The 23,339-nt window shown below is 42.3% G+C and overlaps 1 protein-coding gene across 10 annotated transcripts in view; it reads left to right on the top strand.

The window, feature by feature from the left end:
• The window catches only part of LOC126457526 (patronin), a 403,664-nt gene that overhangs the window by 300,355 nt on the left and 79,970 nt on the right, over positions 1 to 23,339 (top strand). For all 10 annotated transcript variants that reach the window (XM_050093876.1, XM_050093874.1, XM_050093879.1 and 7 more), the window contains 4 exons: positions 2,417 to 2,836; positions 7,912 to 8,099; positions 19,650 to 19,910; positions 20,670 to 20,959. In XM_050093876.1, the coding sequence (XP_049949833.1) occupies positions 2,417 to 2,836; positions 7,912 to 8,099; positions 19,650 to 19,910; positions 20,670 to 20,959 (1,159 nt within the window). The remainder of the gene's footprint in view (positions 1 to 2,416; positions 2,837 to 7,911; positions 8,100 to 19,649; positions 19,911 to 20,669; positions 20,960 to 23,339) is intronic.

Raw genomic sequence — 23,339 nt, 5'->3', positions numbered from 1 at the left:
AGGAAACCACTGACTAAGAGATTCTTTTTGAAGAACACTGCTGACAAAATTAAGAGAACCAGCATTTGAAGCTGACTGCAGAATGATTCTTCTGTGGCCAACAAACATTTTGCATAATGATTATGAAGGTAGGAGAAATTAGGGCTCATAGAGAGGCATATAGACTGTCATTTTTGCCTCACACTATTTGTGAGTGGAACAGGAAAGGAAGTGAATAATAGTGGTGCAATATACCCTCCCTCATGCACAATGTGATGGCTCCTGGAGTTATGTATGTAGATGTAGAACAGTAGAAGTGTCAAGGACTAGATTTCATGATGTGCATTATCGCATAATTTTTTAAAATGAATTTAAATTAAATACTGCTTCATACAACGATAATTGTGCCATTATTCCTATTGTATGAAATGCTTGTTAAAAGCCACGGCTAATTTTTCTCAGGGTGCTATCACCAGAAATGTCATCCATATCCCAACATGAAGACATCCATCTTACTCATGATGGATTAAAAGTCGTACTTTAATATTACACGATAATCCATTAAATCAATTGCTTAATTATTTTTTCAGTGGGGCTTGATGCTCCAGGATAGCTGCCTATATGCAATGGCAGCATACACATTTATAGATATTACTATTAATAAAAAAACTGTACCTCTGGCCTTATATAAATTGGAAAATATTAAAAGACACTGTTTTCAGTTTATTGGGATTATTCTTCTTAATACTTTTAGCGTTATGTGACTGTTAAAAGAACTTTATGGAGTTTGTCATCAATGGCATCACTACAATAATGAGCCTACACAAAATGGCCAGGGCAACATTTAATTATTATCTAACTGAATGGTATGCAGGATAGGTACTCGCTACTGACGGAAACCCATATTACCAGGTTTAATTGCATATATATTGAACAAAATGCTATTATTACTACAGATACTTGTATCAGTTAGACCGTGAGCAATAAGCGTCTGTCGGCTAGAACATCAGAATTGATAAGACAATGAAGCTGGTACTGGATGGAGGGATACAGGTGTCATGGGTTGTGAAGCAGCCATTGAATTCGAGCATGTTGTGCTCAGCAGCATATTTCGCCACTGGGTGATCAACTCTGTTCTTGGCCACAGTTTGATTGTGGCCATTCATTCTGGTGGACAGCCAATTTTTGATCATACACACATTAGATTCTGTACTGTGATTATGGCAGAACTGGTATGACATTGTTGTTTTCACAGGTGACCATGCCTCTGATTGAATACAATAAGCCTGTGACAGGGTCAGAGGAGGATCTGCTGGATGAGTAATTGGGGGATAATGCACCTGGGTCTTCCACAGGGATATGATCCCTGTGGCAATGGGTTAGGAATGGGAGTGGCATAGGAATGGACCACAATGTTATGTACATTGGGTAGGATGTGGAAGACCATTCTAGGAGGGGTGGAGACCATCAGGGGTAGGATCTCTCTCTCTTCCAGGCATGACGATAGATAATTGAACATACACAGGGTGTGCCCAGGAGGAATTATAAATATTCAGACATATGACAGAAACAGTAATTCAAATAAAAAAAAGTCTAGTAAACTTGGGTTCTAAAATGTGTAGCTCAAGACCTATAAGCACATCAGTTTTTCTCCAGTGATGGTTCTCAGATTTGCTCTTAAAGTAATTTACCACTGAGAAAAATGTTATAGTTCTTCAGTGTGGATAATGAAACATGTTTCTTCTTTGTTTACTTGCAGCTTTTTTTTTTTAAATTGAGCCTATTGTGTAACATTGCTCAAATTACACTGGATACTGGAAGAGTTGAAAAAGATTATTTGTAAAATATTTTAAAAAATATTTGTCCAGTTTATGATTAGACAATTTACTAGGCACATAAAAGATACTGATAGCTGACAAACTCGCTTTTCCATCCTTTTTCCACTGTGGAGAGCAAAGTGCAAATTTACATATTTAACATTCTTTCTTACCACTTTTGTCTTCTCATCATATCATTAACATGGTTTTCATAATTTCTCTCTCTCTCTCTCTCTCACACACACACACACACACACACACACACACACACACACACAAAATTATTATTATTACAATGTTTTCTGAAATCCTTCTATTTAGTACAAAGAGATGTCAAGCACATATGATTTCATTTTGGGTTTGAAGTTAATTTTATCATCTAAATTCTGTACACCAGTGTGTGGATAGTCAAAAGTTTTTAAAGAACATTAAATGTATGTTATACACAATTTTTTTTAGCTCTTACGATATTTGTAGCCTTACTCATATATTGTTTTAAAAACTTTTGTAACTCAGGAAACAGTTGTTCCTGGAAAAAATGTAAGCAAGAAGTAATTTCAATTTTGTCACATAATTATAATATCAGGAATATTTAAAAATGAGAAAAAATATTGTTTTAGGATGAATTCAAGTTTACATGAGCTCCAGGCTGATATACAAAGATTGGCATCACAGCAACACCAGATGCAGGATTTGGTGCAGCACCAGCAGCAACACCAGATGCAGGACTTGCTGCAGCACCAACACCAACAGCAACAGCAGCTGCACCAGCATCAACACCACCAACAACAACAACAACAACAGCAGCAGCAGCAACAGCAGCAGCAGCAGCAACAGCAGCAGCAGCTCATGCAACATCACCATGGCCAATTCTTCCTTCATGAACAGCAGTTTCAAAATCTTTCACCTCTGCAGACACAACCGCAGTCACAACCACAGCCACAACGGCGCACTTGGGCACAACAAGCTCCTGTTTTGCCTCCAGAATTAGTGAGCTACCAGGAATCTCCCCAACGGCCTTTATGGACAGATACAACCAGGTTCTTTTTTTTGTTTTTAATTTGCTTCTATAATTGAAACTATTCACTTTCAGATTTTAATATCTATTTTTTAAGATATATTTCATTCTGCAGGAGTTTATGCTGCGTTTTAGCAGTCAGTGGGGCTACATGAGAGTTTGCAGATGTTCCAGTATTTTCAGTGGTTTTTCTAAAAGCACAGGCTGTGTAAATACCAATGTTCAAATTTAATCTTATCTATCATACACAAGAAGTTGGATGAAGAAATCTTGTAAATGTTTTATTACGTGTGTGTGTGTGTGTGTGTGTGTGTGTGTGTGTGTGTGTGTGTGTGTGTGTAGTGTAGTGTAGTGTGTAGGGAATCTTCGTAGGAGAAGTAGTATAAGTTATTTCCTTCTTTGTAGTGTTTAACAACACCAAAGCAGTAGTTTGCGATGCTATGTATATTCCTTTCCTGAACAATTGTGACTCTAATACCACTGATGTATACATCTTTGTCGCAAGACAGGTAAACTATTATGAATGTGCATATGACTCATTCTCATCAAGATGTCATAATAAAAATAACTCTGGCAGCCATCTTTTAGCTTTAGTGAACCACAATGATAGAACAAGAATTAAGGATGAATTTGTTTTTAATCCTGTTCCAGATTTCAAAGAAAGTGTTAAACAATACAGTGAAATAACTTTTTGTATCTCGCAGTTGTCGAACTGCAATTATGTGGCTAAATTTCTTGATAAATGCTTGCAATCTCATGCCAGTTGGCATTTTCTTATCCTGATACAAATGTTTCCTTTCATGTTTTTAAATGTTCATCAAAAAAGATGTACACTTTAAGAGCAAATCTGCTACAGCATACACACATGGCTAATGATGCAACTGATGTTATATAAAATGTGTTAAAAGTAATGGTGTTACTAACCATAACTGAAATTAAGAATTTTCAGACATACAGTGATAATCTTACAAAGTTTGTTCCTTCCGTATAAGCAATTCCCACCTCATGTTTTTGCACATGCTTCCTGCTTCTTGTTGTTCTATTAAATTTCCTTGTGCTCCATGGTGCTAACTGCATTTCCTGTCACATAGGTACTTTTTTATTCAGCAAGCAATCTGATTTAATGTTACATATAATCATATTTTACCAAAAATTGAATGTCACTAATATTAATATTTTTTACGAAACTAAATAATGTAATATAATGTCTATCAGGAGACTTTACCTTGTAATATTTGTGAGAGATGTTCCGCGTGAATAGTATTTTTCAAACTGCTTCAGAAGAAATTATTGTTTTGCATTTGAATTAACAAATTGGCTTTCTTGGACAAAGGTACATGTGCAGATGGCAAAGGAAGGAAGCAAAAGAAAATGATATGTCATATTCAACAAAGCAGGTGTTATAAAGGTGGTTAGATATTTAAGCAAATGATAATAGGAATGTGATAGATTATGCTCAGTCGAACAAAACAATTTGTCAGTTTCTTTTAATGGATTTGAGAGAGTGTGATGAAACCATTAAGAAAGAAAAATATTAATACAGAAATTTATGTTGGATGAATACCTTATTCTATCAGTCAAGATTGCAAACAAAACATTAACTAATGGCAACAAGCCAACTGAGTAAGCATTGAAAGATGTCATTCAAACTTGTATTGTTCAAGACATGAATAAGAACACAAATAACTCATTCTGAAAATAATTATATTTGGGAAGTAATGACAAATCAGACAGGGAGAGCCAGTTAAGTTATGAAGAATGGAACCATGACTGAAGGTCAATGATGTTTCAATTGAGATGGTTAAAACTGGAGGCAAACAGATATAATAGGAACTTGCAGAATGTGGGGTCTGGTCTTCATGAGAATGCAAGAAAGCGTGACATCAAATAAGACCCATCAGCCCCCTGTCCATAATGTAAAAGATATTCATTAAAATATTGTCAGGTGCACAGAAACTACACTGGATCGCAAAGGAACAAGCTGACTTTAGAAGTGGATATAGTGCAAATGACTATTTGCAGCTTGCGAATGCATTACAGATCAGAGTAATGAATATGAGTTGTTGTTTCATCTGGTGTTCCTAGATTTTGATAACGCCGTTGATGTTACTTTAATGATACTTGTACTTACAACCTTGAGAAACAAAGGATTCATTTGACATATGTTAATATGATGAAGATTTCATTTGCCAAGTTCCAATAAACATCACCAGAATGCTGAGTAATTCACACTTGAAAGAGGGATAGTGCAAGGAGATGCCATATCCAAAAAACCATACTCATTAGTCCTAGACAAAGTTTCCACATACCTAAAGTGGTGAAATAATAAATATATATTGATGGGACATACCTGAACCACCTTAGTTTTTCTGATGAAAGTGCAGATAACCTTCAACAACAAATGGAAGAACTTAAAAAAGGGGGTTTGGAAGTTGGCTTGCAAATTAATTCGATAAGATCAAAACAATGTAAGATGTGTGTAAAGTGCAGGGTTTGGGTACAAAGAAAAGAGAAGTATTCCAAGAACAATGAAGTTTTCAGTTAGATGTGTGTTTCCTTAATGAAACAAAGCTGTAAAGGGAAGGAAAAGTAAAAATAAGCATATTACTTTCATTTTTACAGTGATGTTAGAAACAAGGAAAGAGCCAAGAGAGGGCTTTCAATAGCTGTCCATTAGAAGCTCAGAAGAGATATCAAATGCTGGGAGGAAATTGATGATAGGATAAAGACTGTAAAGAACTCAGAATATGGCCACAAAGTTACCATTGTCAGGGCTTATGCATCTACAAATGACATTGAAACCAAAGTAAAAGATGAGGACCAGGAAAACTAGCTGAGTACCTGCCCGGGTATGTACTCCTTCCCATCTTCTCCAAGTCCATTTCTCCCGGACTCTGCCTCCCTCTCTATGCCCGTCTGCCCCTCTCCTATTCTCTTTCTGACCGTCTGCTTCCCCCCACCCCACCCCTCCTCTCCCTCCCTCACCACCCCTCCTCTCCCTCCCTCACCACCCCTCCTCTCCCTCCCTCACCACCCCTCCTCTCCCTCCCTCACCACCCCTCCTCTCCCTCCCTCGCCACCCCTCCTCTCCCTCCCTCACCACCCCTCCTCTCCCTCCCTCGCCACCCCTCCTCTCCCTCCCTCGCCGCCTCTCCCTCCCTCCCTCCCTCCCTCGCCACCTCTCCCTCCCTCCCTCCCTCGCCACCTCTCCCTCCCTCCCTCCCTCGCCACCTCTCCCTCCCTCCCTCCCTCCCTCGCCGCCTCTCCCTCCCTCGCCGCCTCTCCCTCCCTCGCCGCCTCTCCCTCCCTCGCCGCCTCTCCCTCCCTCGCCGCCTCTCCCTCCCTCGCCGCCTCTCCCTCCCTCGCCGCCTCTCCCTCCCTCGCCGCCTCTCCCTCCCTCGCCGCCTCTCCCTCCCTCGCCGCCTCTCCCTCCCTCGCCGCCTCTCCCTCCCTCGCCGCCTCTCCCTCCCTCGCCGCCTCTCCCTCCCTCGCCGCCTCTCCCTCCCTCGCCGCCTCTCCCTCCCTCGCCGCCTCTCCCTCCCTCGCCGCCTCTCCCTCCCTCGCCGCCTCTCCCTCCCTCGCCGCCTCTCCCTCCCTCGCCGCCTCTCCCTCCCTCGCCGCCTCTCCCTCCCTCGCCGCCTCTCCCTCCCTCGCCGCCTCTCCCTCCCTCGCCGCCTCTCCCTCCCTCGCCGCCTCTCCCTCCCTCGCCGCCTCTCCCTCCCTCGCCGCCTCTCCCTCCCTCGCCGCCTCTCCCTCCCTCGCCGCCTCTCCCTCCCTCGCCGCCTCTCCCTCCCTCGCCGCCTCTCCCTCCCTCGCCGCCTCTCCCTCCCTCGCCGCCTCTCCCTCCCTCGCCGCCTCTCCCTCCCTCGCCGCCTCTCCCTCCCTCGCCGCCTCTCCCTCCCTCGCCGCCTCTCCCTCCCTCGCCGCCTCTCCCTCCCTCGCCGCCTCTCCCTCCCTCGCCGCCTCTCCCTCCCTCGCCGCCTCTCCCTCCCTCGCCGCCTCTCCCTCCCTCGCCGCCTCTCCCTCCCTCGCCGCCTCTCCCTCCCTCGCCGCCTCTCCCTCCCTCCCTCCCTCCCTCGCCGCCTCTCCCTCCCTCCCTCGCCGCCTCTCCCTCCCTCCCTCCCTCCCTCGCCGCCTCTCCCTCCCTCGCCGCCTCTCCCTCCCTCGCCGCCTCTCCCTCCCTCCCTCGCCGCCTCTCCCTCCCTCCCTCCCTCCCTCGCCGCCTCTCCCTCCCTCCCTCGCCGTCTCTCCCTCCCTCCCTCCCTCCCTCTCCGTCTCTCCCTCCCTCCCTCCATGCCTCGCCGCCTCTCCCTCCCTCCCTCCATGCCTCGCCGCCTCTCCCTCCCTCCCTCCATGCCTCGCCGCCTCTCCCTCCATGCCTCGCCGCCTCTCCCTCCATGCCTCGCCGCCTCTCCCTCCCTCCCTCCCTCGCCGCCTCTCCCTCCCTCCCTCCCTCGCCGCCTCTCCCTCCCTCCCTCCCTCGCCGCCTCTCCCTCCCTCCCTCCCTCGCCGCCTCTCCCTCCCTCCCTCCCTCGCCGCCTCTCCCTCCCTCCCACCCTCGCCGCCTCTCCATCCCTCCCTCCCTCGCCGCCTCTCCCTCCCTCCCTCGCCGCCTCTCCCTCCCTCCCTCGCCGCCTCTCCCTCCCTCCCTCGCCGCCTCTCCCTCGCTCCCTCGCCGCCTCTCCCTCGCTACCCCACTCCCTCCCTCCCTCGCCGCCTCTCCCTCGCTACCCCACTCCCTCCCTCCCTCGCCGCCTGTCCCTCGCTACCCCACTCCCTCCCTCCCTCGCCGCCTGTCCCTCCCTCCCTCTCTCCCTCGCTATCCCACTCCCTCCCTCCCTCGCCGCCTCTCCCTCGCTACCCCACTCCCTCCCTCCTTCTCCTCTGCCTGTCTGTGGAGAAAATAGAAAACATAGTGTTAACTGCTCATTATTGAGGTGGCATGTTGGTTTAGGTTTCTAAAGGTACTCAGCTTTTTTAGGAGGTTTGAAACAGCAGCAATAAGATTCATTAATATATCATTGTCAAGGAATTTCGAAGTGGATAAGGCTTGAAAGTTGTTACGTTTCAGTAAAACACCATTTTATTAATTCTCAGGTACCAGCAACCTGCGCCAATTCACCTTCAGCAGCAGCTTCCAACGTACCCTGCACCGCAACTTCTTGGGAATACAGGAGGTGGTTTTGTACTACATGAAACGAAACATAGTATGGGACATGTTACAGCATATGATGGAGGTGGTGATAGCAGATACCACAATGGTGAACAAGGATATCATCTACATGGTTTGTAGGAGCTTTCTTACATTATTTTAGTTTACTAAGCTTTGAAGTTTTTGTATACAACTGTCACCAAAGTGATTTAGTTTCACTAGTGTCTTTCATTTCATTTGTCTATGAAAAGGGTTTGCAAGTATAATATTTCAATTGCTAAGAAACATGTAGTGTTCAGTATTCATTTGCTGTTTCATTTCTTGTTGGTACCAGACAGTTTGTGATAGTAATTTCTTATAATGTTCATTAATCTAGTTATGGTTAATCATATGTGTAGATTTTTTTTGAAAATACAATTTGTTTGTTTTGTAGTTTGTGAGCGCACTCAGAGGGGTACAATTTGTTTGTTTTGTAGTTTGTGAGCGTACTCAGAGGGGTGGGGGTCGGAGGGGGTGGACGGGTGGGTGGGTGGGTGTGGGGTCGCAGGACTGTATCAAAATTTGAGTAGCTGCCTGTATGAAGATGTCACGAATTTGCTATGGGAACTGAGGTTTTACTGAGACCTGCAAAACCAGTAGGCTTCAGTGCCTCTAAAATGTGTGGAAAATCTATTGTAGTTTTTGTATCCCACCTGGGAGGCGGCGCTTGGGTAAGGAACAGGAAAAAGGAAAAGGTACTAATCTCTCGGTACTGCAGATACATTTAAAGCACTTCTACTAGTGGATGAACATATGCAAACATATTACATAACTTGCAAGGTGGTGCGAAGTTGAAGCAAAGTGTCCTGGGTGACTGCACCTGATCAAATGGGCTGAAGCAGTCGCGGAGCTCGTCGAGATGCACAGCACCAGCTAGAGGGCGCTGCCATCGGTGTCTCGTGGTAGTGCCACCCTTTGAAACTATGTGGCATCGATATCAAAGTAGTGGTTTGACGGTTGTTAAATGTCTTCTAATACTAGAAGTGAGCAAAGTTAGTTCATTTATGACTCTCACAATTGGAAAGTGGTCATTATTTTACAAAATAGATGAAATTATTTTTATTGCTTGATGTAAAAATGTTGTTCTGCTTTGTAAAGAAAGCTTCAAATGCTGAGTAAATTTTCTAGGTATGTAATGAGGTTTCCAATCATTAGATGCCCAAAAGTGTAGTATTTTGTGCTGCAAAACCATTTTAAGATATACAATCAATAATTTTAATGTTGGTTGTGAGAGTAGATAGAACTGAATCACAAAAAAAGTATGCCAATGTCAATGATACTCTTCCTTCAGGCGGTTAAGATGCAACAAGTATAGCTCGCAGTGGTTAATGAGTTTATTACTCGTAAAAAGCATGCTTCAGTCCTAATACCACATACTGTGTCCAAAAGTCTTGACAGCACGTGAACAAATTTCTGAAAATAGATTGAATCAGAATCTTTATTCACATTTCAATATTTCTCATAAAATTAACTTCATCGAAGATAACAGTAGAGTCAAGTTTTATAAAAAATCAATTGTTGTTTTGTGGTCTTCAGTCCTGAGACTGGTTTGATGCAGCTCTCCATGCTACTCTATCCTGTGCAAGCTTCTTCATCTCCCAGTACCTACTGCAACCTACATCCTTCTGAATCTGCTTAGTGTATTGATCTCTTGGTCTCCCTCTACGATTTTTACCCTCCACGCTGCCCTCCAATGCTAAATTTGTGATCCCTTGATGCCTCAAAACATGTCCTACCAACCGATCCCTTCTTCTAGTCAAGTTGTGCCACAAACTTCTCTTCTCCCCAATCCTATTCAATACCTCCTCATTAGTTACGTGATCTACCCACCTTATCTTCAGCATTCTTCTGTAGCACCACATTTCGAAAGCTTCTATTCTCTTCTTGTCCAAACTGGTTATCGTCCATGTTTCACTTCCATACATGGCTACACTCCATACAAATACTTTCAGAAACGACCTCCTGACACTTAAATCTATACTCGATGTTAACAAATTTCTCTTCTTCAGAAACGATTTCCTTGCCATTGCCAGTCTATATTTTATATCCTCTCTACTTCGACCATCATCAGTTATTTTACTCCCTAAATAGCAAAACTCCTTTACTACTTTAAGTGTCTCATTTCCTAATCTAATCCCCTCAGCATCACCCGATTCAATTTGACTACATTCCATTATCCTCGTTTTGCTTTTGTTGATGTTCATCTTATATCCTCCTTTCAAGACACTGTCCATTCCGTTCAACTGCTCTTCCAAGTCCTTTGCTGTCTCTGACAGAATTACAAAGTCATCGGCAAACCTCAAAGTTTTTACTTCTTCTCCATGAATTTTAATACCTACTCCGAATTTTTCTTTTGTTTCCTTTACTGCTTGCTCTATATACAGATTGAATAACATTGGGGGGAGGCTACAACCCTGTCTCACTCCCTTCGCAACCACTGTTTCCCTTTCATGCCCCTCGACTCTTATAACTGCCATGTGGTTTCTGTACAAATTGTAAATAGCCTTTCGCTCCCTGTATTTTACCCCTACCACCTTTAGAATTTGAAAGGGAGTATTCCAGTCAACATTGTCGAAAGCTTTCTCTAAGTCTACAAATGCTAGAAAAGTAGGTTTGCCTTTTCTTAATCTTTCTTCTAAGATAAGTCGTAAGGTTAGTATTGCCTCACGTGTTCCAACATTTCTACGGAATCCAAACTGATCCTCCCCGAGGTCCGCTTCTACCAGTTTTTCCATTCGTCTGTAAATAATTCGCGTTAGTATTTTGCAGCTGTGACTTATTAAACTGATAGTTCTGTAATTTTCACATCTGTCAACACCTGCTTTCTTTGGGATTGGAATTATTATATTCTTCTTGAAGTCTGTGGGTATTTCGCCTGTCTCATACATCTTGCTCACCAGATGGTAGAGTTTTGTCATGACTGGCTCTCCCAAGGCCATCAGTAGTTCTAATGGAATGTTGTCTACTCCCGGGGCCTTGTTTCGACTCAGGTCTTTCAGTGCTCTGTCAAACTCTTCACGCAGTATCTTATCTCCCATTTCATCTTCATCTACATCCTCGTCCATTTCCATAATATTGTCCTCAAGTACATCGCCCTTGTATAAACCCTCTATATACTCCTTCCACCTTTCTGCCTTCCTTTCTTTGCTTAGAACTGGGTTGCCATTTGAGCTCTTGATATTCATACAAGTGCTTCTCTTCTCTCCAAAGGCCTCTTTAATTTTCCTGTAGGCAGTATCTATCTTACCCCTAGTGAGACAAGCCTCTACATTCTTACATTTGTACTCTAGCCATCCCTGCTTAGCCATTTTGCACTTCCTGTCAATCTCATTTTTGAGACGTTTGTATTACTTTTTGCCTGCTTCATTTACTGCATTTTTATATTTTCTCCTTTCGTCAATTAAATTCAATATTTCTTCTGTTACCCAAGGATTTCTATTAGCCCTCGTCTTTTTACCTACTTGATCCTCTGCTGCCTTCACTACTTCATCCCTCAAAGCTACCCATTCTTCTTCTACTGTATTTCTTTCCCCCATTCCTGTCAATTGTTCCCTTATGCTCTCCCTGAAACTCTGTACAACCTCTAGTTCTTTCAGTTTATCCAATTCCCATCTCCTTAAATTCCCGCCTTTTTGCAGTTTCTTCAGTTTCAATCTGCAGTTCATAACCAATAGATTGTGGTCAGAATCCACATCTGCCCCTGGAAATGTCTTACAACTTTAAACCTGGTTCCTAAATCTCTGTCTTACCATTATGTAATCTATCTGATACCGTTTAGTATCTCCAGGATTCTTCCAGGTATACAACCTTCTTTCATGATTCTTGAACCAATTGTTAGCTATGATTAAGTTATGCTCTGTGCAAAATTCTACAAGGCGGCTTCCTCTTTCATTTCTTCCCCCCAATCCATATTCACCTACTATGTTTCCTTCTCTCCCTTTTCCTACTGACGAATTCCAGTCACCCATGACTATTAAATTTTCGTCTCCCTTCACTACCTGAATAATTTCTTTTATCTCGTCATACATTTCATCAATTTCTTCATCATCTGCAGAGCTAGTTGGCATATAAACTTGTACTACTGTAGTAGGCATGGGCTTTGTGTCTATCTTGGCCACAATAATGCGTTCACTATGCGATTTGTAGTAGCTAACCCGCACTCCTATTTTCCTATTCATTATTAAACCTACTCCTGCATTACCCTTATTTGATTTTGTATTTATAACCCTGTAATCACCTGACCAAAAGTCTTGTTCCTCCTGCCACCGAACTTCACTAATTCCCACTATATCTAACTTTAACCTATCCATTTCCCTTTTTAAATTTTCTAACCTACCTGCCCGATTAAGGGATCTGACATTCCACGCTCCGATCCGTAGAATGCCAGTTTTCTTTCTCCTGATAACGACGTCCTCTTGAGTAGTCCCCACCCGGAGATCCGAACGGGGGACTATTTTACCTCCGGAATATTTTACCCAAGAGGACACCATCATCATTTAATCATACAGTAAAGCTGCATGCCCTCGGGAAAAATTACGGCTGTAGTTTCCCCTTGCTTTCAGCCGTTCGCAGTACCAGCACAAGAAGGCAGTTTTGGTTAATGTTACAAGGCCAGATCAGTCAATCATCCAGACTGTTGCCCCTGCAACTACTGAAAAGGCTGCTGCCCCTCTTCAGGGACCACATGTTTGTCTGGCTGCTCAACAGATACCCCTCCGTTGTGGTTGCACCTACGGTACGGCCATCTGTATCGCTGAGGCACGCAAGCCTCCCCACCAACGGCAAGGTCCATGGTTCATGGGGGGAAAAAAATCAATTACATACACAGAAAATAGGCAGCTAATTTTAAAACTAAAGGGTATTCCTTATTGCTTGGGAAAATCTTATGCGATGTTCGCCCGAACAAAAGCAATCCTGAATATAAGACAACCCCATTTTTCGAAGAGGCTCCGTGAGGCATATATATTTTTAATCTATTGTGATTTATCAGATTTATGGACAGTTATTGACACATTAATTTACGAAGTGTTTTATTCATGTAAATTATCTAAGAGCCACCTACAAAAGTTGTTACAAACAGTCACAGTGTGACAGGCATCCCTTTAGACACCCCTTAGCTTTCACATACAAACAGCAGACGCTAGTTCAGTGACATAGGATCACTCGTCTGAGATGTGTCAAAAAGGTTGCTTATCACCCTGGCTCGTGAGAACCATAGACTGACTGTCTCTGTACAAGTATATATTTAAAGTGCCCAACGAAGGAGCACTGGTGGCAACGAGGGTGTTGCCAAGCTGGTGAGGAAGGGGGTGGGGGTTGATTTTAGAGGGGACTTTTGCCATTTTACTCTTGCATGTATCAATGTCCATCCATCCGTGATCACGCCACAAAAGGACTGAACAAGCATAAACACCCCTTTTGCTGCTTCAGCTCACATTTACATTTTGTTGAATAGTTTTAAACGGTCACTGGTGGTTCCAGCCTGTACACCAAAGCAAAAATGTTGGTCACAGTACACTTTAATGGGAAATGAAAAATGTTTGTAGCAAAGAGTTGATTGAAATGGGGAGGGGGCAGCAGAAGCCTGTAGTGTCAAAGGTTGTCAGGAACGTAATTCTGTTGCTATGCACACTGCAAAATATATGGGAGTCAAAGCCCCAAAGGAAGAGGGGGTTTTATTCATGCCCCCCCCCTCCCCCCACACCACGAGGCCTTTACACTTCAATACTGAGTGGTGATGTGTCTGAAATGTTTTCATCGGCCACCCGTAAGAGAACCAAATGATTTCAATGCTGACCACCATTGCAGGGACCTCAAAAGGAGTGAAATGTGGGTAAAAGGGAGTGTGATGACCTTCCCATTGTGTGACTCAACTACAGCAGCATTGGGCAGAATTGCTGTGAAATTTGGTGTCAATATAACATCATTAACCCACCTTACACCTCTCATGAACTTCTGAGCTTTGGTATTTTGTTCATTTGCATTGATATCTTGCCATTTGAAGCCACACTGAGCCTGAGGGTGAAGCCGCAGGGTGTCACGTCCTTGTACCATTCCAGAGGAAGGTTGTAGGTTCAAGCCAAACTTCAAACTTCTGTGTGGCAATGGGAGAGAGTTTTGTGTTTTCAAAAGAGTGACCAATTAATTGTGTTGTGCAGTATAGATTTTTGTTGAAAGCTGTAGGAAGTCACTGATCTTGCATTGTTCTGCACTTTAATGTCAGCCCATCCCCGTCCCCATCATCATCATCATCATCATCATCATCATCATCAAAATCATCAAATATGCCAGCTTGTACATGCGTTGAGTTCTGCAATGCAAGCAGATGGAAAATTTCTCTTTATTTCTATTACTCAAAGAATCAGTAGACCATAATTGTATCTCTGTCACAAATATTAAACAACCTGCTTCTTGAGTTCATGAAACCTTCTGATATTTGATCACCAGAAAGTTTGGTGCATAGAACAGCGATCCAGAATTTATTGTTCATCTGACACCACCTATGAACATTTTCTTCTGTGACATCAAATTTTCTTGTAGCTGCACTGTTGTTGGTGGCCTGCACATCACAAAGAATAGTTTTGTATGGGCATGAACCAATTGTGTCCCACAAACTTGTAGATCTACATTTATCAACAAAGTCTATGTTGTGACTTACATCCATTTTGTCGATACAATTTGAACTTCGTGTTCCATTTATTATGACACTTTTCGTGCATTTTATGTAACATTTTCATAGTAGAATTAATTTGTCTCCTGTAGGAATGTATACTATAGCCAAGTATTTGTCCATTTATAAAATTGGTTCAGTTCTGATCTCATTTAAATCCAGGCACAAACATGGTAGATTTCATAAAAATCAAGGTATCAGGATGCGTTCCCATATTTGGCAGCATGACAAAATTTGCTGCCTGATCGCCAATACCGTCCATATTTGACCATCTGGGTGCCAGTAACCTCTTCTCACCTTCCTGAAATTGTCAAATAAAATTTGTGTATGACGTCATTTATCAAAGCTTCATCTGTATATGTAAGAAAACACGTAACTAAGCTGTTACACAATGTTAATATGTTGACCTTAGCAGCCGAAGCTTTACCTGTGAATGTAAGACAACCCTGTATTTTTTTAATGCAGGATTTTGGGAAAAAAATCTCCTTGTTTAGTCAGCTAAATAATGGTTGGTTTCTAGATATTCTTCAGTTGAATAGAATTAATTGCATTTTAGATAAATTTGTAATACAGTCTTAAATTTATTTAATGGTACTGTACTATCTGAGTGTGATAATTTATTGAAAAAAATTATGCTCAAGTAGCTAGCATGAAAGTATGGACTATAGCAAGTCTTGAGAAAGGTAAATCCAACAAGTGACGGTTCCAGGTGTTGCATACATGTACATTAAGCTGTTGTTGTTGTTGTTGTTGTTGTGGTCTTCAGTCCAAAGACTGGTTTGATGCAGCTCTCCATGTTATTCTATCCTGTGCAGGCCCCATCATCTCCGAGTAACTATTGCAATCTACATCCTTCTGAATGTGTTTACTGTATTCATCTCTTGGTCTTCCTGTATGATTTTTACCCCCCCCCCCCCCCCTTCCTCCAGTACTAAAATGGGGATCCTTTGATGCCTCAGAATGTGTCCTACCAACTGATCCCTTCTTCTAGCCAGGTTGTGCCACAGATTTCTCTCCTCCCCAATTCTATTCAGTACCACTTCATTAGTTATGTGGTCTACCCATATAATCTTCAGCATTGTTCTGCAGCACCTTATTTCAAAAAGCTTCTATTCTCTTCTTGTTTGAACTATCACCCATGTTTCACTTCCATACATGGCTACAGCCCATACAAATACTTTCAGAAAGGACTTTCTGACATTTAAATCTATACTTGATGTTAACAAATTTCTCTTCATCAGAAAAGTTTTTACGCCATTGCCAGTCTACATTTTATATCTTCCCTACTTTGGCCAACATCAGTTATTTTGCTTCCCGAATAACAAAACTCCTTTACTACCTTAAGTGACTCGTTTCCTAATCTAATTCCCTCAGCATCTTCTGATTTAATTAATCTACATTCCATTGTTGTTCATCTTATATCCTCTTTTCAAGACTGTCCATTCCGTTCAATTGATCTTCCAAGTGTTTTGCTGTCTCTGACAATGTCGTCAGCAAACCTCAGAGTTTTATTTCTTCTCTCTGGACCCTAATCCGTATTCCAAATTTTCCTTTTGTTTCCTTTACTGCTTGCTCAGTTTACAGATTGAATAACATCGGGGTAGGCTACAACCCTGTCACACTCCCTTTTCAACCACTGCTTGCCTTTCGTGCCCTTCAACTCTTACAACTGCTATCTGGTTTTGGTACAAATTGTAAAAAACCTGTTACCCCTGCCACCTTCAGAATTTGAAAGAGTTTATTTCAGTCAACATTGTCAAAAGCTTTCTCTAAGCCTACAAATGCTATAAATGTAGGTTTGCTTTTCCGTAACCTATCTTCTATAAGAAGTCGTAGGGTCAGTATTTCGTTGTGTTTTCCAACAGTTCTCCTTAATCCAGACTGATCTTCCACGAGGTCGGCTTCTACGTGTTTTTCCATTCTTCTGTAAAGGATTCGTGTTAGTATTTTGCAAACATGAGTTATTAAACTGATAGTTCAGTAATTTTCACACCTGTCAGCACCTGCTTTCTTTGGATTTGGAATTATTATATTATTCTTGGAGTCTGAGGGTGTTTCACTTGTCTCATATGTCTTACTCACCAGATGAAAGAGTTTTGTCTGGTTGGCTCTCCCAAGGCTATCAGTAGCTCTAATGGAATGTTGTCTACTGCCAGGGCCTTGTTTCGACTTAAGTCTTTCAGTGCTTTGTCAAATTCTTCATGCAGCATCATATCTCCCTTCTCATCTTTATCTTCATCTATATCTTCTTCCATTTCCATAATATTGCCTCAAGTCCATCTCCCTTGTATAAACCCTTTATATACTCTTTCCATCTTTCTGCTTTCCCTTCTTTGTTTAGGACTGGTTTTCCGTCTGAGCTCTTGATGTTCATACAGGCAGTTCTCTTTTCTCCAAAGGTTTGTTTAATTTTCCTTTAGGCAGCATCTGTCCTACCCTAGTGGTATATGCTTCTGCATCCTTACATTTGTCCTCTAGTGATTCCTGCTTAGCCATTTTGCACTTTTTCCTCGATCTCATTTTTTAAATGTTTGTATTCCCTTTCACCTGCTTCATTTATTGCATTTTTATATTTTCTCCTTTCATTGATTAAATTCAGTATATATTGTGTTACTCAAGGATTTCTATTATTTTGCAAATAGTCACTACTCTCAATGTAAATCGCCATCGATCTTTTATACAAACAGTGCACCCTTTCTATCATCTTAGTGTGTGCCAATCCCGCAAATAAACTCAGCAAACATGCAGTCATCACAGAGTGTGCTAATTACATGTAAAACAAAAGAGCAAGCACTCAAATTACCCCAGCCAAAATCATTGTAAAATTCAAATCAGTATCTGACCATAACTCAAATCATGGACCAACAGTAAGTGCTTGGTCTGAATACAGTCCTCTCATTGAAATGTTGCAATCTTCCAATGTATTATATATGCCCACTCTTTACATCACTATTTAGAAAGATCTCCCGCTATAGGAATTTAATTACAAACAAAGGGAACCCACTAGACCATAAGATGTGGCTGTCTGCCTAGCTGCTAACTGTGACTGTCAGCATACCATCTCCACTGTGACTAGAAGACACGTGTTAAACCTTTATCGAACCACTTAAGCAAACAGATGTTCTGTGCTACCATTACTTTTAACAAATAAATAATTATTTCGGATGACCTTTGTACCTTCTTCTCGTGGCCATCTTCCACGTTCTGTGGCATCTTTGCCTCTCGAACAGCTATGACTGTTTGTCAAAAAATTCTGGTATCATCTTTGCCACTTGTTTCATCATTGGTGTAGGTAATCGCTTTTGTATTGGTACTCTGTAACACATTTTAAATAATCACATTTAACCAAATACTTACAACAGCATACAATCAATACCCAACACATGATCGTAAGCCCAGCCGCTGCATCAACAAATTAAGATGGTGGAACTACTGTGATGATGAGGAAACCTCATTTGCCACAATCCACATGGTGGTGCAACATGCTGCTGAGCACCACGTGTTAGAGTTCATTGGCTGCTTCACAACCTTCCATCCACCGGCAGCTTTCCTGAACTACAAAGATGAGAGTTACCCTTGCAAAATGTCCTTCACTCCTGACAATACTTCTGGCCTCAATCTGTGGTAACCCACTGTCTCCACACCCTCCACCCAACATTTCCCTTCCTCTGTCCTGCACCACCTTCCACGTCTCCAAATCATCTTCCTCATTTGCCACAACCCACTAACTCTGGTACCCATGCATCATATTCCAAGCCTATGTACCTACCACTCATCTCTCCCGTGTTCCTAGCCAGAAAACCTGCTGCTTCCCTCAGAGCTGCTAGTTACCTACTCCAAGCTTTTCTTTCTGCCTCCCACCTCTCTCCTGCTGTACCCATGCAATCCAATACAACGCCCACCCTACTCTAGTCCACCTGCCGAAATGCGAGCCCACAGTGTGTGTCCAAATAGTGGCACACACTTTTTGTGTGTGTGTGTGTGTGTGTGTGTGTGTGTGTGTGTGTGTGTGTGTGTGTGTGTGTGTACTCTAGCTCGACAACAAATTTATTCTGAAAGCTAGCAAATTTTTTTTCTCTTTCATGTGTGCCTTTCGATGACTCATAGCTTCTGATGTTTGGTGAATGGCCTCTGCTTGTATTTACATTCTGTCAAAACTTTCTTACTAAATTTTTGTCTGAAGATACTATTAGTTTCATTATGGCAGATGACGTATCAATTTGTTCTATAGACTTACATAAGTAAAAACTTATAAAACTACGTGCCAGTTGCTGAAAATTTCAGAAACAAAACCTGAAAGGAGGCAAATTTCTAGGTTAGCCACAGTTGTTCCAATAAAGTATTTGTGATGGAAAAAAAGTGTCTCTTCTGTGTTGATTACTATTGTGTGTGTTTCCATGTCAGTTGGCAGTGGAAGACACAGAGAAACTATGCTCAACTGTCTTGTTGTATGTCAAACAGTTGATTTATGTCTGCCACCAACTCATCATTAAAACAAATGTTTACATGTATAGCCCTTGATAAACTACTCATTCAGAAACTGATTTGTTAATTCTTATTGAAGATGAAGATGATTGCTTGTAGTATCAAAATTTATGTTCACAGAGAGCTTATGATCTATGTCAGTCCAGTAGCATTTTCACTTGAATACAAGTAGAAAGAATTTGTTAGCTGTTGAATTGTGGATAACATAGGTACTATAATTCCTGGTCTCAACTTCTCTGATTGTATAACTGTGCTTCTGTCCATGGAAAATATCTAAGATATTGTTCGTGTTGCTATGAGTACTCTGCAACACTTGTTTCCAAAATATTGTATCCCTGCATTACTTTCAGGCTTTCAGAAAAGATACTGTGATAGATATTCAACTGTATATCCAAAGTAAAACTTGAGTAATTTTCTTAAAATCTTACATAAATAGCAAAATGTTACACATATGGATACAGCAAAATTTTATTCACTTTTTTTCGTCAGGAGGTGGTAGCGGTTTCCAGCTACACCAGACAGAGCCATCACCTATTAGTGGGATGTTCATTTCCACACCTGTGCAACAAACTGCATCTCCACAGCACCGAGGAGGCGGTGGAGATGCTCCTGGTAGAGGGGGTCTAAGCCTACAGCAACCATCTGGAGATACAGTAATGCTGGAGAAGAACAAAAGTCCTGCTGTGATGCATGCACCTGTACCAACACCATCTGTTGATGATATGGAGCCACAGAGCATTTCTTTTATAGGTATCATCAGTAATCTCCTTATTACAGGAAAGAAAAGGCATTGAACAGAAAATTCTTACCTAATAGTTAAGAAGTTACCGAAGCAATTTTTGTTTACTTTAAGTAACAACGAGAAAGCAAAAAAGGAAAACATCAGTTGCAATTTCTTTTTGTATTAAGTGACTATGATATTTCTTTATTTTGTTTGAACGGAGTATAGGATGTCCCACTTATTTCCTTTCTGCCCTATCCCCAAATGTCTGAGCATTTTTATGGTAACATAATGTAGATAAAGTGGCTACGGGTTCATGTGAACAAAATACACAGTACAGTTTGGATATGTATAAAAAAAAACTGGGGGGGGGGGGGGGGGGGACTGGTACATACATGCTTACATGATGTTTGTCTGCTCAGCACTTCTTTTATTTGGTACTTAGGAATCTATCCTCGTATCCATATTACAGATATAGGTATTATCTTTGTGACAGATTGGGAGGATTAACAATTTCTTACTACTTTCATAAGACAGTTGTGTAGAACAATTACCTGACCTGAATTTCAAACTAACCGACATTACCTCACTGTGATGTGGTACTCGTGAGAGGTGGGACATTTTTATAAATTTCTTGCAAATAGCTGTGCTGCTGCTGTTCTGAGTTCTTGATTTTAAAGATGCCTTTTTAGGTTGAAATTGTATATTCTGAAATTCTTAGAATTATTATACAACTTTTTTCCCCTGTCACTGTTGGAAAAGCTAAGAGAACATTTACAATTTTGTAGGTGCACCAAGTTCTTCAGATGAAGGCCTGGCCAAAAATATAAAAGGACTTCATATTACTTCTGGCAGTCGCACATACCGAATTCCTTCTCCAACACGACCAACTATTTCTCATAACTCCTTCCAGAAGCATGAACCAGAAGAATTACCTCAGAGTAAAATAAGTAGTGATGTTGACATTTCCCCACCTGGAGATAGTGGACCTGAGAAAGGGTTTTACATCTCTTTTGATGGTGACTCTCAACCAAAGAGGCCAAAACCACCATTGAGGATGAAGAGATCACCAAAAAAGGTTTGAAGCAGCTTTAGACATTACTTAATTAAATAATGCATGGATCTTGGTGTGTAGAAACTCATGTGTGGAAATAAATACAAACATTCAAAAAAATGGTGTCCTCTGCTTGTATTTACATTCTATCAAAACTTTCTTACTATATTTTTGTCTGAAGATACTATTAGTTTCATTATGGCAAATGTCCATTTTACTTGATTGATATAACACATTGATTCTAGAATAATTTTGCGGTTTGGTTATACTCTCTTGTAAAATATTCTATCTTGACACCAAATTTTATAGAAAATGAAACATTGATATTTTGCAGACAGAGCTCATTTCTGAAGTGTTGTTAAACAAAGTGCAGGTTTTCCCCTGTGCATAGTAAAATATTGTAGAAAATATTCAGAATTACTTTTAAAGTGTTTCTTCTGAGAGGAGATAGGAAAATCTGTTAATATTATGTTAACTTGTTGGATATAGAATTGGTGTCGGATGTAGACTTGGTGTCGGATGTAGACTTGGTGTCGGATGTAGACTTGGTGTCGGATGTAGACTTGGTGTCGGATGTAGACTTGGTGTCGGATGTAGACTTGGTGTCGGATGTAGACTTGGTGTCGGATGTAGACTTGGTGTCGGATGTAGACTTGGTGTCGGATGTAGACTTGGTGTCGGATGTAGACTTGGTGTCGGATGTAGACTTGGTGTCGGATGTAGACTTGGTGTCGGATGTAGACTTGGTGTCGGATGTAGACTTGGTGTCGGATGTAGACTTGGTGTCGGATGTAGACTTGGTGTCGGATGTAGACTTGGTGTCGGATGTAGACTTGGTGTCGGATGTAGACTTGGTGTCGGATGTAGACTTGGTGTCGGATGTAGACTTGGTGTCGGATGTAGACTTGGTGTCGGATGTAGACTTGGTGTCGGATGTAGACTTGGTGTCGGATGTAGACTTGGTGTCGGATGTAGACTTGGTGTCGGATGTAGACTTGGTGTCGGATGTAGACTTGGTGTCGGATGTAGACTTGGTGTCGGATGTAGACTTGGTGTCGGATGTAGACTTGGTGTCGGATGTAGACTTGGTGTCGGATGTAGACTTGGTGTCGGATGTAGACTTGGTGTCGGATGTAGACTTGGTGTCGGATGTAGACTTGGTGTCGGATGTAGACTTGGTGTCGGATGTAGACTTGGTGTCGGATGTAGACTTGGTGTCGGATGTAGACTTGGTGTCGGATGTAGACTTGGTGTCGGATGTAGACTTGGTGTCGGATGTAGACTTGGTGTCGGATGTAGACTTGGTGTCGGATGTAGACTTGGTGTCGGATGTAGACTTGGTGTCGGATGTAGACTTGGTGTCGGATGTAGACTTGGTGTCGGATGTAGACTTGGTGTCGGATGTAGACTTGGTGTCGGATGTAGACTTGGTGTCGGATGTAGACTTGGTGTCGGATGTAGACTTGGTGTCGGATGTAGACTTGGTGTCGGATGTAGACTTGGTGTCGGATGTAGACTTGGTGTCGGATGTAGACTTGGTGTCGGATGTAGACTCGGTGTCGGATGTAGACTCGGTGTCGGATGTAGACTCGGTGTCGGATGTAGACTCGGTGTCGGATGTAGACTCGGTGTCGGATGTAGACTCGGTGTCGGATGTAGACTCGGTGTCGGATGTAGACTCGGTGTCGGATGTAGACTCGGTGTCGGATGTAGACTCGGTGTCGGATGTAGACTCGGTGTCGGATGTAGACTCGGTGTCGGATGTAGACTCGGTGTCGGATGTAGACTCGGTGTCGGATGTAGACTCGGTGTCGGATGTAGACTCGGTGTCGGATGTAGACTCGGTGTCGGATGTAGACTCGGTGTCGGATGTAGACTCGGTGTCGGATGTAGACTCGGTGTCGGATGTAGACTCGGTGTCGGATGTAGACTCGGTGTCGGATGTAGACTCGGTGTCGGATGTAGACTCGGTGTCGGATGTAGACTCGGTGTCGGATGTAGACTCGGTGTCGGATGTAGACTCGGTGTCGGATGTAGACTCGGTGTCGGATGTAGACTCGGTGTCGGATGTAGACTCGGTGTCGGATGTAGACTCGGTGTCGGATGTAGACTCGGATTTCACGGACGGGCGTGGGCACGTGCACGTGTGTGTGTTTGTGTTTGTTTGTTTGTTTGTTTGTTTGTTTGTGTGTGTGTGTGTGTGTGTGTGTGTGTGTGTGTGTGTGTGTTTGTTTGTTTTTCCAACCATTCTATTGAAATGGTATCGAAAGGAAAAATGAACCACCAAAGCAATCTAGAATAGCTGAAACTGAAATGTGTGTTGGATTTCATTGATGCGTGTAGTATAAAAGGTTGATGTGATACTGAGTGTGTTCTAAAAACCATGAGATTGTGTGAAAAGTTA

This window comes from Schistocerca serialis, chromosome 2, assembly GCF_023864345.2.
Source record: "Schistocerca serialis cubense isolate TAMUIC-IGC-003099 chromosome 2, iqSchSeri2.2, whole genome shotgun sequence".
Lineage (NCBI taxonomy): Eukaryota > Metazoa > Arthropoda > Insecta > Orthoptera > Acrididae > Schistocerca > Schistocerca serialis.
Note: the sequence above shows the minus strand (reverse complement) of the source record. Positions and strands in the feature narration are given on the sequence as shown.